Source organism: Leptonychotes weddellii, chromosome 4 (genome assembly GCF_054177405.1).
Source record: "Leptonychotes weddellii isolate Sample4059 chromosome 4, ASM5417740v2, whole genome shotgun sequence".
NCBI classification, from domain to species: Eukaryota; Metazoa; Chordata; class Mammalia; order Carnivora; family Phocidae; genus Leptonychotes; species Leptonychotes weddellii.
Window position 1 is genome coordinate 109,178,354 of NC_138372.1, and position 13,574 is coordinate 109,191,927.

At 37.1% G+C, this 13,574-nt stretch overlaps 1 protein-coding gene across 7 annotated transcripts in view; it reads right to left on the reverse strand.

Moving 5' to 3' along the window:
• Window positions 1-13,574, reverse strand: part of TTPA (alpha tocopherol transfer protein) — a 32,044-nt gene that overhangs the window by 4,964 nt on the left and 13,506 nt on the right. The window contains exons 4-6 of one of the 7 annotated variants that reach the window (XR_014144200.1): window positions 13,148-13,258; window positions 3,943-4,081; window positions 2,363-2,656 (exon numbers count right to left, since the gene is read on the reverse strand). Coding sequence is in view for 4 of the 7 variants with exons in the window: in XM_081816052.1 (XP_081672178.1) it covers window positions 10,558-10,731; window positions 13,148-13,258 (285 nt within the window). In the remaining 3 variants the exon portion in view is untranslated. Of the gene's footprint in view, window positions 1-2,362; window positions 2,657-3,942; window positions 4,082-7,228; window positions 7,472-8,568; window positions 12,848-13,147; window positions 13,259-13,574 lie in introns of those variants that run through there. The other 6 variants (XR_014144202.1, XR_014144201.1, XM_081816053.1 and 3 more) reach the window with 6 other exon arrangements.

The following is a 13,574-nucleotide window of genomic DNA, read 5'->3' on the forward strand; positions in this document are numbered from 1 at the left end:
TCATTATGACATCCTCTAGATGGCAGGAAATTAACGTAGCTTGCCCAGAACCCAGTGGGAATACATGTATGAGAACAAACGGTTTAAAACTGGTTGAAAAAGGAAAAACTGAATTAATTTTAACTAAAAAATATATGTTTAATACAAAATTTTTTAAAAGGTTTAAAATGAGCTAACCCCCCCACACACATTTTTTTTTAAAGATTTTATTTATTTGATAGAGAATAAGAGAGAGAGCATGAGATGGGGGAGGGCCAGAGGGAGAAGCAGACTCCCCGCTGAGCAGGGAGCCCAACGTGGGACTCAATCCTGATTTCCAGGATCATGACCTGAGCCAAAGGTAGTCGCTCAACCAACTGAGCCACCCAGGCGCCCCACATATTTTTTTTAAAACATGAGACAAGGGGTGTATGGCTGGCTCAGTTGGTAGAATATGCAACTCTAGATTTTGGGGTGTGTTTGAGCCCCATATTTGGTGTAGAGATTATGTAAAAATAAAGTCTTTTTTAAAAAGCAAAAAAAAAAAAAAAGTGTAAGACTAGAATTAAAACTTCAAAAATGAGGTAAAGAGTTGTCACCAATCCATCCCACCCTATTTCCGTACTTTCTAAGATAGGTGGATTCTGGAAGAGATCTTTTGTTTTGCTAAGGGAGAGGGATGGTTATGGATTTAGAGAAGCCCCAAAGGAGCCCAAAAATGGGACATAATGAGGGATGAGGGAGAAAAAGAGGAGATAAAGAAGAGGGAGGAGAGGGGAGGGGAGGGGAGGGGAGGGGAGAGAGGAGAGAGGCAACAAACAAAAGAGAAAGACTGTTCAAAGGTACATTGTGGTTTTTCTGTGTGATCTGTAATTTTGCCCTTTTTACCATTTCTATGTGGAATCTTTACTAGAAGTCTACCTTATTTATTAGTGTTTTATCATCTGTATTGTGTGTCTGTGCCAGATATGAATTTTATCTCAACACAGCAACTGGATGAGGGCTGAGTCAGCTAAAGGAGGCCCAGTTACATTTCTGTATCTATATAAAGCATTCATGTACCAAAGGGCTTAGTGAAGCTGAGGTAAAATGGTAGCTCACAACCTTCCCCAGAAATCCACCATTGATTCCAAACAGACCACTTCCTAACTATCAGAGAATATTTGGGTGGCTTCCATCAGAGACAAAAACTGGACAAACAAAGAGGTTTATTTTATTCTGACTATTGCAATTTGGAGTGTACCTCAGATCTGAATATTAGAGTGTCTCAGTGGTGGCTTTGCCTTAGATTTTTGTGGAAAGGAGTGAACACATGACATTTTGGAGGTTTACAGTGGGGGTTGTTTTACAAGCAGAAATCTCAGATACCTGAACAGGAAATATTTTCCTCTGTAGTTAACAAGTTTCAGGAGGACCAAGAGTTCTGATCTTAGCTAATTAATCATGACAAATAGTTTTAATCTTAGCTAATCAATAATGAGACAAAGAGTGGGAAGCTGGAGGGTCTGTGTCTGGCTTTGTCAGCAGGTTTGGGCAAAAGAGAAAGGTCTGTGTTTGTTGGCTTTGTCAAATATAGTTTGTCTCAAAACAATCTTAGAGATTAATTTGTGTGGAATTTTGGTCAAAGTTCGGTAAAATAGTCCACAAAGTCAGTATTTCTTGTTGACACTGTTCTTGGAGAAACAGCCAAACCACCTGTTGTGCTCTGACAGTGGTCTAGAACTGAGAAGGGTTCTGGAGAAAAGCATTTAATCGAGGGGGTACATACAAGAATAAGCAGAAAAAATATTAGATATTTTGTTAAGGAATAAAAACAAGACTTGAGACCAGTCTAGTGGATTCCAGAAAATTAGTGTGGTAAAGTCCTTTGACAGTGGGGTCAGGACTGTGATGGCAATGGGGTACATTTCTCCATTAGCAACTTGAATGTTCTTTTTTTTTTTTTTTTAAGATTTTATTTATTTATTTGACAGAGAGAAACACAGCAAGAGAGGGAACACAAGCAGGGGGAGTGTGAGAGGGAGAAGCAGGCTTCCTGCCGAGCAGGGAGCCCTATGCAGGGCTCGATCCCAGGACCCTGGGATCATGACCTGAGCCTAAGGCAGATGCTTAATGACCGAGCTACCCAGGTGCCCCTAGCAACTTGAAATGTTCTTATTTATGATGTAGAGGTCAGAGAAATTTTGGGGAATACATATGCAGCAGTCACTTCCAAACAGCACAGGTCTCCCCTCTGGGTGCCAAGATCAGACTGAGTGCCAGTCAGTTGTGGAGCACTGTGTGTTGAGTCTTTTGAAATTCTTGGCCAAGAAATTCAATGTTCTTTATCACATTGTTTGCAGTGATGGTTATCTCCTGTAGTAGGGCATGCAAGATATGAGAGTTTTTCTTTTTAAGATTTTATTTATTTGTTTGAGAAAGAGAGAGAGAGTGAATGAACAGGGGGATGGGCAGAGGGAGAGGGAGAAGCAGACTCCCCACTGAGCAGGGAGCCCAAGGCACCTGAGCCAGAGGCAGATGTTTAACCAACGGAGCCACACAGGCACCCAAGATGTGAGAGTTTTGACTCAATTCTTGAGTAGCCCATAGTGGAGATGCTCCAGGCAAAAAGATAGCTCAGATGTGGTCAGATGCAGCATCCAAGTCCTCAAGATCTCCTACCAAGCTCTTGGCTTCCCTTTCAAGGGTGTCGTCAGGTCCAGCAGAGAAAGGAAGAATATGATAACATTTTGATGTCAGCCTTCACATTTTAAGGAAACACAGTTACTGGTAGACTGTCCAGATCAATGAGAGTCATTGAAGAGGACAAAGAGGAATTTAAATACTTTAAGGAAGTAGTTGGGCTACATATCTGGTAAGGACTCACAAGACTGGCTAGGTAATATGAGTCTGCCCAACGCTAGGAGATATCAATAGGTCTGATCCCAAAGATGAAATAGGTGTCTTTTGGAATAACCAAAGAAAATGGGCAATTTTTTGTCATAGCGTCATCTTTTCTACCATATAGAAGCTGAGAAAAGGGTATGGTTATACGGAGGCTATCCTGATTAGGACTGTTCCATACATAAACCTTTAGTGCCTCCACATGGCAGCACCCATGCTGGAGTTGTTTGATATAAGGTTGCATTTTCTTTGGGAAAATGATGAATAGTTACAAGTACTGTCATTAGAGTTGGCGAGTAAAAGATATATAGTTGACCTTTGAGCAACACAGGGGTATGAGGCATCAACCCTCCACATAGTTGAAAATCCTCATGTAATTCTGACTCCCCAGAAACTTAGTTATTAATAGCCTACTGTTGACCAGAAGCTTTACCAATAACATAAACAGTTGATTAATACATATTTTGTGTGTTATATGTATTATAGACTGTGTACTTATCACAAATGAAGCTAGAGAAAAGGAAATGTTATTACAAAGATCATATGGTAGAGAAAATACATTTATAGTATTATACTATAAAAAATCTGCATAGAAGTGGACCCATGCAGTTCAAGCCCATGTTGTTCAAGGTCAACTATGTAGACAGAAACTGGAACCTAGAAAATTCTTATCTGTGAAATTGCCAGAGAAATAAACATGACTCTTCTAAAAGTGCTCCAGATTGAATTTGGTTATTTGTTTAACTGATTTAAATAAAGGAAAAGAGCATGTGTGGGGAAAACAGCTAAGCCGTGGTTTTAAGGATGGGAAGAAGAATTTGAGGAAAAATGAAGGAAAGGGTGAACAAAGGCAACAATTTTAAGAAAGATGTTAAGGTTGAGTAATCTCAGTTTAGCAAAAGCCATCCAAAGGTTTGGGGGTCCTGAATATAGGTAAAATAAGGAATCTTATTCAGTAGGAAGGGCAAAAAAGAAAGACATGGTTCAAGAAAGTTTTGATACTAGTCAGTAATAGAAAAAGAGAAGGAGGATAACAAGAAGAATACAAAGGAAAAATATGGAGGGGATTGAATATAACACCTGTGGATGATCTTGTTCTGGTGTGTTGGTTGGAAGCTGACCACTTTATGGTATCATACAGTTGTTCTTGAGAACGCAGTCTACTTCATGTCATTAGAGGGGAGGAAAATTTTTTTTTCCTTCTTCTCTTCCAGGTTCCCTGACAAAAGATAGATTAACAAGAGAAAATTCATGCAGTGTACATTGTGTGAGAGAAACCTCAATGAAGAGTATCTCAAAGGGTTGGTTAGAACTTGGGCTTATATAGCATCTTCGCAAAGGAAGAGGACTTCAGGTTTCTAGGGGTGGTAAATTGTGGGAAGGCAAATAAAATATATAGAAAATTAGTGGAAGATAAGGGCTAATAAAGTTTGCTATGTAGATTCCTCAGGACTGGTAAGGATCTATAGTTGTCTCCAGTGATTAACTTTTGTCTTTCCTGGTAGAAGAAGGGGACATTTATTTTAGGTAAATAGGGGGAAGGTGGAGAACTTTTCTTGTACTGCTTCTTCTCAGTTGCCTTCAGCTCAAAATAATCCTTATGTCCAAGTGGCATATTTTGGGTGTGGCATATTCGGTCACCTACATCATCATCTGCTGCTTCAGGCCTTTCCAAAGACCTTCAATTTAAGGTTTCCTGTTGAGGTGGATTTCTATTTGAAGTAAGGCTTTTATTTATTTATTTTTTAGTTGTGAAATGTGAATCAAAGGTTGTATTCTTTGTTTTGGAGCAGTTTTGGTGGTAAGGAAGACAGTGTGTTTTGGTTGAGGGCCCCCCTCCCCAAAGTGTATCTACCCCTTTCATGTATAAAAAAGGGAAAGGGTATGAGTAATTAGGGACTCTAACAGTGGGAGAAGAAGATGGAGAGGATTTGACGTTTTGAGTTGCAGGCATGGAACCCAATTAAGGAGGTCAGGGACATCTCCTTAGACATGACGTATAAGGGAAAGGCAATGGCAGAAAAGTTAGGGAGTCAATTCTGGCGATAGCCAACTAATTGTAGAAATCCTTGGAGTTGTCTTTTGGTGTTAGGGAGAGGGAAATTGATAATGGTGTTAATTTTTTTTTAGGAATAAAGTCTTTACTTCAGGGAGGATATCATGTGCTAGCACTTGAGGGCTGTTAATTGTTTTATGTTTAGAGATGTTATGTCCCTTTTGGGCAAGAGCTTGCAGTAAATACTGGGCATTGACAACCGTCATTAAGCAGAGGTCATCTGTATACTGAATTCGGGTAATGAGGCTCAGATACCCTCAGAGGATGGACTGAAGTTCCTCAAAAGAGGTTCGCCTGAGTCATGAGTGGATGAGACTGAGCAGTGGGGGAAAGAAGATGGAGTACAGTGTCGGGCTGTGCCTGACCATTCCTCATCCCAGATCTTCATATCACCCCAAGTGCACGGTACTCTAAGAAAGAGGAGTACAGTGCACAGTAAAATTCTGCTGTGGGTAACCTGTCAGAAGAGTTCTTGTGGACTGGAGAGGGAGCTCCTGATGAGAGCCAAATTGCCACAGGGGTTTATTTATTCAACTGTGGTTAATGAGTCTCTACAGCAACTCCATAGGGGTCAGCCTGTACTATGTATGTGTGTAGATGTAGAATTAAAAGAAGTGAAGTTTAAAATCAACTAAAAAATTAAAGCCAATTACTTAAAATACTTAAAACAGAGAAATGGATTGAAGTCTGAGACAGAAATAAAACCCAATAGGGTAGGACCTTATCACTGTAACACAACTAACATTTAGGATGAGAGAGAAAAAAAGTAGAGAGAGGAGGTTAAGTCTGAGGGTTTGTAAGGAGGCTGCTGAGGGCAGCTCAACTTCCCAGTAGACAATATTCCATTTAGCACAAGGCAGACCTTCATCCCACTTGTGACTGTTCCCCTGGTGGCTGTCACCCAGCCTTGCAATGAGAACTAGGCCTCAGTAAGGTCTGCATCCTGTGAGTATTGACCCTGTGCTAGACGCTGGTTAGATACTGATTATACAAAGGTGAAAAAGACTGTCTGCATTTAAGAGCACTTTTCAGCAGGGAGGCAGGCAGGTAAACAGCTATAAATTCAGTGTCATAAGGATTGTTTGAGACCTCCACACAGAGGATCCACAAGTAGGAGCAAAGAATTCTCTGGAGGTTTAGAGTTTGCCCAGATGTGACAAGTGAGCAGCACTCTGCAGATGAGCAGACAGACAAAGCAGGAAAGGGCATGGAGCTGAGAAAACAGTAAGAGCAAAGGTTCAGAGGACACAATACACGCATTTTCCCTTCCTCCCTCCCCTCACTCCCTCCCTTGCTACTGATTCTGAGATGTCTGGTGTGGAAGGGGTGATAGTTTTCAAAGTGGTGAAAAGGTTGAGTGCCTAGAATATAGGTGGGGTTCAGAGTCCTGCAATGTGAGGACAGAAGAACAGGTTGGGCCTGGTTGTAAAGGGCCTTGGATGCCAATTAGCAGTTTACCACACATGCAGTGCTGCTCTCTCAAAGTTCAAGGGATAAAATCTTGTAGAAAGGGAACTCCGGCAGCCGTGGAAGGGGTATATAAGGGCAAGAATAATGCGACCCTGGTAGTCTAATGTGGAGGTAGTCTAATAGCAGGTCTGATGAGAGATGATTAATCTTAGAAATGGGTTGGGGTCAGACATTTCCAAGTAGAATTGGTAGAATCTGGTGGCCTGTGGAACTGGGTCTGAAAGGAGCATGTGGTGTTGTGGAGGGTGTGGACTTTATAGCCAGGCCAGCCAAGTTCAGTGTGATGCTGGCATTCACTAGCTGTGTGACTCTGAGCCAGGGACAGACACGTTCAAAGTTCAGTTCTCTTCTGTAAAAATGGGCACAATGCCACTTACCTTTTTTTCAGCAGAGATTGAATGACACAACGTATGTGAATCTAAAGTTTTGTCTGGCACAAAGTAAGTAATCCATACATTTGAGTGCCCTTCAGCAGGTGTTCAAAGCCTCCCACATATGTTTCATGTGCATCTTTCTAGGGGAAGTCTTACTCTCCTGTACCCATTCCCTCCCTCCAAAAATAATAGGGCTCTTCACTATTTCTCAGACATGGCCTATTCATTCTCGTCTCTGTCTTTACTCATGCTATTTCTTTTCTTGGAATATCCTTCTTCTCCTCAGTTCTCATTTTTCTCCAGGGCAGTCAATTCACCTTAAAGGCTCTGCTTCAAATTGTACCTCGTCTAAGAACACATCCTCAATTACCCCACGTGGAAATTATCTTTCCTTCCAAAGCATTCTATTGGAACCATTCTAATGACCCTTACACTATACTGCAATTTACCCGGCTATTTTAGGTATATATATTCTCTCTTCTAGGTAGCATCTAGTTAATTTTTCTATTCACTGTAGTATTTAATTCAGTGTATGGTGTTATCAAAAGTAGACATTTGGGGTGCCTGGGTGGCTCAGTTGGTTAAGCATCTACCTTCGGCTCAGGTCATGATCCCAGGGTCCTGGGATTGAGTCCACATAGGCTTCTTGCTCAGCAGGGAGCGAGCTTCACCCTCTGCCTGCCACTCCCCTTGCTTGTGCGTGCTCTCTCTGACAAATAAACAAATAAAATCTTTAAAAAAAAAAGTAGACATTTTATGGATTAATATGATTGACTTGGGTAGAAAAGAGAGCAGTCAAGCAAGTACTAGCTATGGGGGCAGGAGGAGGACGACATGTGTCCTTGCTAGCAAGAAAATCAGAGGAAATGTACTGCTGCCAATCCTAATTTTATTACCCCCATTTCTAGTTCCACCTATGTAAATCACAGTTCCTCCACAGCATCTAAGTGTGGCAAAATTCAACATATAAGGCCAGTAAAGAGTGTTTCAGACAACACCATCCTACTAGTTTACTGAGTTTTTGGTTGGTTTGTAGGTTTCACCTGTTTTGTGAGCTACAGGCTTAATTTAGATGAGTGGCAAAGACGGTATATGCTCTAGTTCTTCCATGTTATTTCTGTAAGAAAAATATATAGTATAAATATTATATATATTTAAATATACAAGTATATGTTTTATAAAAATATATAATATTTATACTATATAAAAATATATTAAAAATATGGGCGCCTGGGTGGCTCAGTTGGTTAAGCAACTGCCTTCGGCTCAGGTCATGATCCTGGAGTCCCTGGATCGAGTCCCGCATCGGGCTCCCTGCTCAGCAAGGAGCTTGCTTCTCCCTCTGACCCTCCCCCTTCTCATGTGCTCTCTCTCTCTCATTCTCTCTGTCTCAAATAAATAAATAAAATCTTTAAAAATATATATATATATTAAAAATATATAATATAAATATAAAATCACAATCTAGCCTAACAGCAGATCGTTTCAAAATTAAATTATCTGATTAAGTAGCACACTCTTTTTTCGCTTAGAAGTTTTAGCTTATTAAATCTGCATGGCTTAATTTCATGATATTAGTTTGTGGTCCCTTTAAGCACAGCAAAAGACACTAGAGGAAGATAGTGTTGAACTCAGCAGCCTGGAAAAGCAGCCTGTAATGAAAACTTACAGAGGAAAAACTAGCATTTGTGTAATGGACAACCAGATGTGGTTAGTTTTTCTTAAACTTATCTGTAAAGAAAAGCAATTTTTGAGAACAATCACCTAATATTTGTATTGTATTTAAAAATGAAAAAGAAACAGCTATTGTTTATGTGAAAGATCTTTATTTTCTTTTGAACAATATTAAAGCAAATAAATTATTGTGCAGTTCAATAACATACTGAGCACATGTTAGTGTTAACCTTATAAATAAACGGCACTTCTGGTGCAATTACAGTAAAGTAATAGAGACAATTAGATAGTTATTTATCTTACCACCTTGTAAAATTGCCTGCTCATTTCACATTGTTCTTTTAATGTTCTTCAGTGATATTTAAAAAAAATGTCAAAGTCCCATCATGAAATGTACTTCTGTTGATTGACGTATTTTAATTCTATTTACTGCTAATGACATCACCAGTAAATCACATTTAAGAGACATCTTTAAATATTACCCTTTATTCGTGTGCTTCACAGTGTCATAAGAAAGTGTTTTAAGTACCCAAAAGCAAATTAAGTAGAACTCTGATATAAACCTCCTTTACAGAGGAATAAAAGTTGGGTAAACCAGAGCTTTTTGTTCTTGTTATTGTTTATTCTTTTTCAATGAGTTTATTCTGCTGTTATTTCTAATTATACAATTTTGTGAATTATATGATTTTGTAAGGAAGACTTTATAATTTTTTTTTTAGAAAACAGGCATGATCTAATTTTTTAATAAAAATTATAATGTAAAGTTAGCTTCCCAATGCCAAGTCAAAATTAAGTATGTTCTCTAAAGAACATTCACAAGTGCTCTCAATTTTTTCATAGACATACGTACAGAGAATCACAAGTATCAGCTCACCTGATTAGAATAATTTTCTTATAAAGAAAAACACCCTTCATATATCCTTTCACAAAGATACTATTGTATGATTAATGTTGAAACCCAAGTAAGCCAAACAAATGTTTAACAAATTTTACACCCTGTGTTTTTTTATTTTCAAGCTTAAAATAAAATAAAAAAAATCATGAAACACTATCAAATTGTCATAAATTGAAAGCTATACTGACATTGTGTCAATAAATGAAATATTCTTTGACATAAACTATAATACAAACAGCACACTTTAACTACTGGTTTTTTAAAGTAAATGTGAATTAGAATTTGGCTAGAATATTCTGATATATAGTAAAAGTAAAATTATTTCATACATAATGTGAAAAGTTCCAGGTGTAACTGACAGTGATTTTTAAAATGTAAACATTTCCTTTCTTTTGTGTAGTTGTGTTATTGTTCAATTAAAAATAGAGTCCATGTATGACAATTAAATAGTATTCCATTTCTAATTCTCTATGTAGTCATGATAAGAATAACCAAAAACTGAAGTCAAAATTACATTCTAGATTTATTTGAAAATGCAGAAATAATATTAAGAAACCATCAGCTATACCTGAAATATTTCCTAAATTATTTTTGATTATCAATTGTATCAACATGAGTAATTTCATAAAGAGGTCTAGATGCTACATACAATAGTTTATGGTGTACAGACTCCTCAATCAAAAGTTTCTGTTGTGTAAATATACTGAAATAGAACTTTCCTGAGATGAACTATCTTGCTGGTCCACAGAATAACTCTGTAAAACTGTATTCAGATTTTAATCTGAATTATAATCTAATCTGACATCCACCCAAGATGGGAGTTAATAATTTTCATCATCAGTTGATTTGTGCTAATTCTTCTTTTCAGTGGACCATTTATACATTTATTACTAAACCAATGTAGTCAGATAACTTGTGGAAAATGAAACTTTTCAGAAACAGCTACTTTAGGAGATACTTTCAAGTATAAAAATCAGGAATCCTTTCTATGCTTTTAAGGTATACTAACATTTAACTACTTGAAAGATACAGAAAATGCATTTAAAAAGTCAAGAAGTTTCCCAAATATCCATGTTGCTCATGTCAGAAGAGTTTTACATTTTAAAAGATCAATCAGAAAAATGTTAATTAGCTTAAAGGATTTTTTTTCTTTCATTCATATAACCAGGCAGGATCTCACTCATGTATTTATAATTAGGAAGTCATTGACATTAAGTAACTTCTTCTCATTGACTGATCTGTGAAATGCTGCTGAGGTAATTTTCAGACTTCATTATAAAATTTGTCCACTCCTGACAAATGTCCTCCATGGAGAATTCTGTACCACCATATTCCAGAGGAAGAATGTGTGGGAAATGCTGAAGTAAGCTTTGTTTGTAATTGTTCCCGTGCATGTGAATCTGAAATAGCCAAAATGTTTCAGAAGATATGCCCTCAGTCTCTCAGTAGATTAGATATATTTCTAATGTAAAATCAACACCATAGAACAAGGCATTTTAATGACTTTCAAGAGAGGAGAGCATGTATAGATACTGTGCCCTTTATTTCTCTGCTTATGTAAGAATTATACTTAAATTTCTATTGTGCTGCTTATGAGTCTAACCACCTTATTGTTTTTTATATGTATTTGTATTTGTATAACTATATAAGATTTATAGAAAGATATTCTGTCCTCTTTCAAAAATAGATTTTTAAAACTCTAAATAAAATTATTTTATATGGTCTATTCCCTAATGTGCAGGTGATTCTTAGCAAAATATCTAACATCCTGAGACTGTTCTAGAGATGATAAAAATATACTTCCTGGTATTAGTTCATATGAATTAGAAGCATATATCTGCACACACCGCTATGTATATGGGGAGTAATTTATGTGGTACAGTTGATGGATACTCTTGGCTAGGACAGAATTGAGATAATTATGATGGTTGAGAACCTTAAATTTTCAAATATTTTAAACTATAAAAAGTGATCATATAATGCCATGAAGTTAAAATAAAGACTTAGAGCCTTCAATTAAAAGCACATCTTGCTAAAAATAAATAAGTACCCTTTTTCCATCTGCTAGTTCATCTATACATTCAATGATCATTTAAAAACAGCTACGGGGGCGCCTGGGTGGCTCAGTCGGTTAAGCGATTGCCTTCGGCTCAGGTCATGATCCTGGAGTCCCTGGATCGAGTCCCGCATCGGGCTCCCTGCTCGGCAGGGAGTCTGCTTCTCCCTCTGACCCTCCCCCCTCTCATGTGCTCTCTCTCAAATAAATAAATAAAACCTTTAAAAAATAAAAAAATAAAAACAGCTACTGTATGCTAGGATAGGAGAATTGAAAAATGAATGAAACAAGTTTCCTGGAGTTGGGAACCTCAGAGTCCCGATTCTTGATTTCTTCTGAAATGTTTAAAATACCATCAGCTAATTGAAAATAATTCCACTATTTCCTCAGAAGGGGGCAAATAAAAACACTCACAAGGTATTGCCAAAATGTTGAAAGGGAGGAGAATGGCTTGATTGGGTCCCCATCTCCCTTACTTTGGCAAGTCTATTTCATGTCAATTACCTTTCACTGAAATGCTTCACCTACCTTCTCAATTTTTTTATTTTTCTTTCTTTTTTGCTCATATTCTCCTATTCATTAGGTTCGGTTCATTGTTTTTGTTTTTATTTGTCCAGAATATAACCCAAAATAGAAATACTTATTTTTAGATCTTTCAGAGTTAAACAAAACGTGTCAGATATTATCAAGCTACACTGAAGAGAGACAAAAGTGAGCCCCGCAAAATTGACTTTTTTAAAAATGCTAAAATGAAAAGTGGCCATCTTCATAGGTGTAGTTCTTCTTGAAGACAGATAGAAATTCCTACTGGATAATCTCTACAAATTATCCTTTATAGATTAATGTAGAAGAGTGGTTGCCATTCTTGGGAATTCAAATTTTATTTTTAATACTTGAAAAATCCTAAGAGATATTAGATATTCACCTGAGATAAGGCTCCACAAGATAGGTAAAAACAAAAACAAAGAAACCCATCAAATCTCTTTGCTTTAATTAACATGACATTAAGTCACATACCTTGGGTATTGTGGTTTTCAGTTATGCATGTCTAATTTAAATACATTTATTTTTTATTTGCACAGATAATACATTCATATGGCTAGAAATCAAAACAAGATAAAAGATATACAATGAGATGCCTTGGTCCCTACTCAAACCTCATCCACCCCATCCACACCTCTACTCTATTACATATAGTTAGGTTGCTTTCTTGTATCCTTTTAATGTAAATACAACTAGAGATTCTGATTTCTCCCCTTTTTATACAAAAGGTAGTATACTATAAAAACTATTCTTCATTTTTTTATTTCACTTTACATCATGAAAGTCTTACTGTATTCCATTGTGTTGATACAGCTGTTTATTTAACCAGTTCCCTAATGATGAACACTTGGTGGTTTCCAATCTTTTGCTGCAATGAATCCTTTTGTATCTGTAATTTTGTTTATGTGCTGGTATATCTGTGGGATAAAATCCCAAAAGTGCAAAGGCTGTGATTTTGATAACTATTATCACACTGCCCTCTATAGGGAATATACCATTTTGCACTCCCACTTCAATGAATGAGAGGCTGTTCCCCCCACAGCCTAACTTGATTTTCCAAATTAAAAAGGAATTTTAATTTATAAAAATGCTTTGTTAGACAAATACTTAAAACATTGGGCTAATTGTGGGGAGGGGAGGTAATAATGCAATCCTTAAATAAAAAGGATTGGAACATTTGGTACAGAAGAATAGTGACTTGAATATGTTTTACTTACCCGTTCCTTAATTTTTTCAGTCAGGAATGGTTTAATCATGGAAAAGACAGCATGGAAAATTATTGGCTCATTTATCAAATGGATACCACGAACTTTTAATGGAAAGGAATCCTTTTGAAAATAAAGAAAAAAATTATTAATAACAAAGCATAAATCAATATATATTCCTATTGACCAGTCCCTTCTCTGAACACTTGCTTTACTTAGTGCAGTACCTAAAGTGGGATTTTATTTTCAGAATTATTTATTCCATCAACACAATATCCTGCTCTGCAGTTCACCGTCACTAGATTAAGGAAAGATCTCTGAAAAAGGTTTCACCTTATAGCTTAGGCAAAGTATTTTAAGAAAGACCTGCATCTTTTGTAAGTAAGCACAGAAAATATCTTTTCCAACCACATATAAATGTTCTTTCAACGAACCAGTG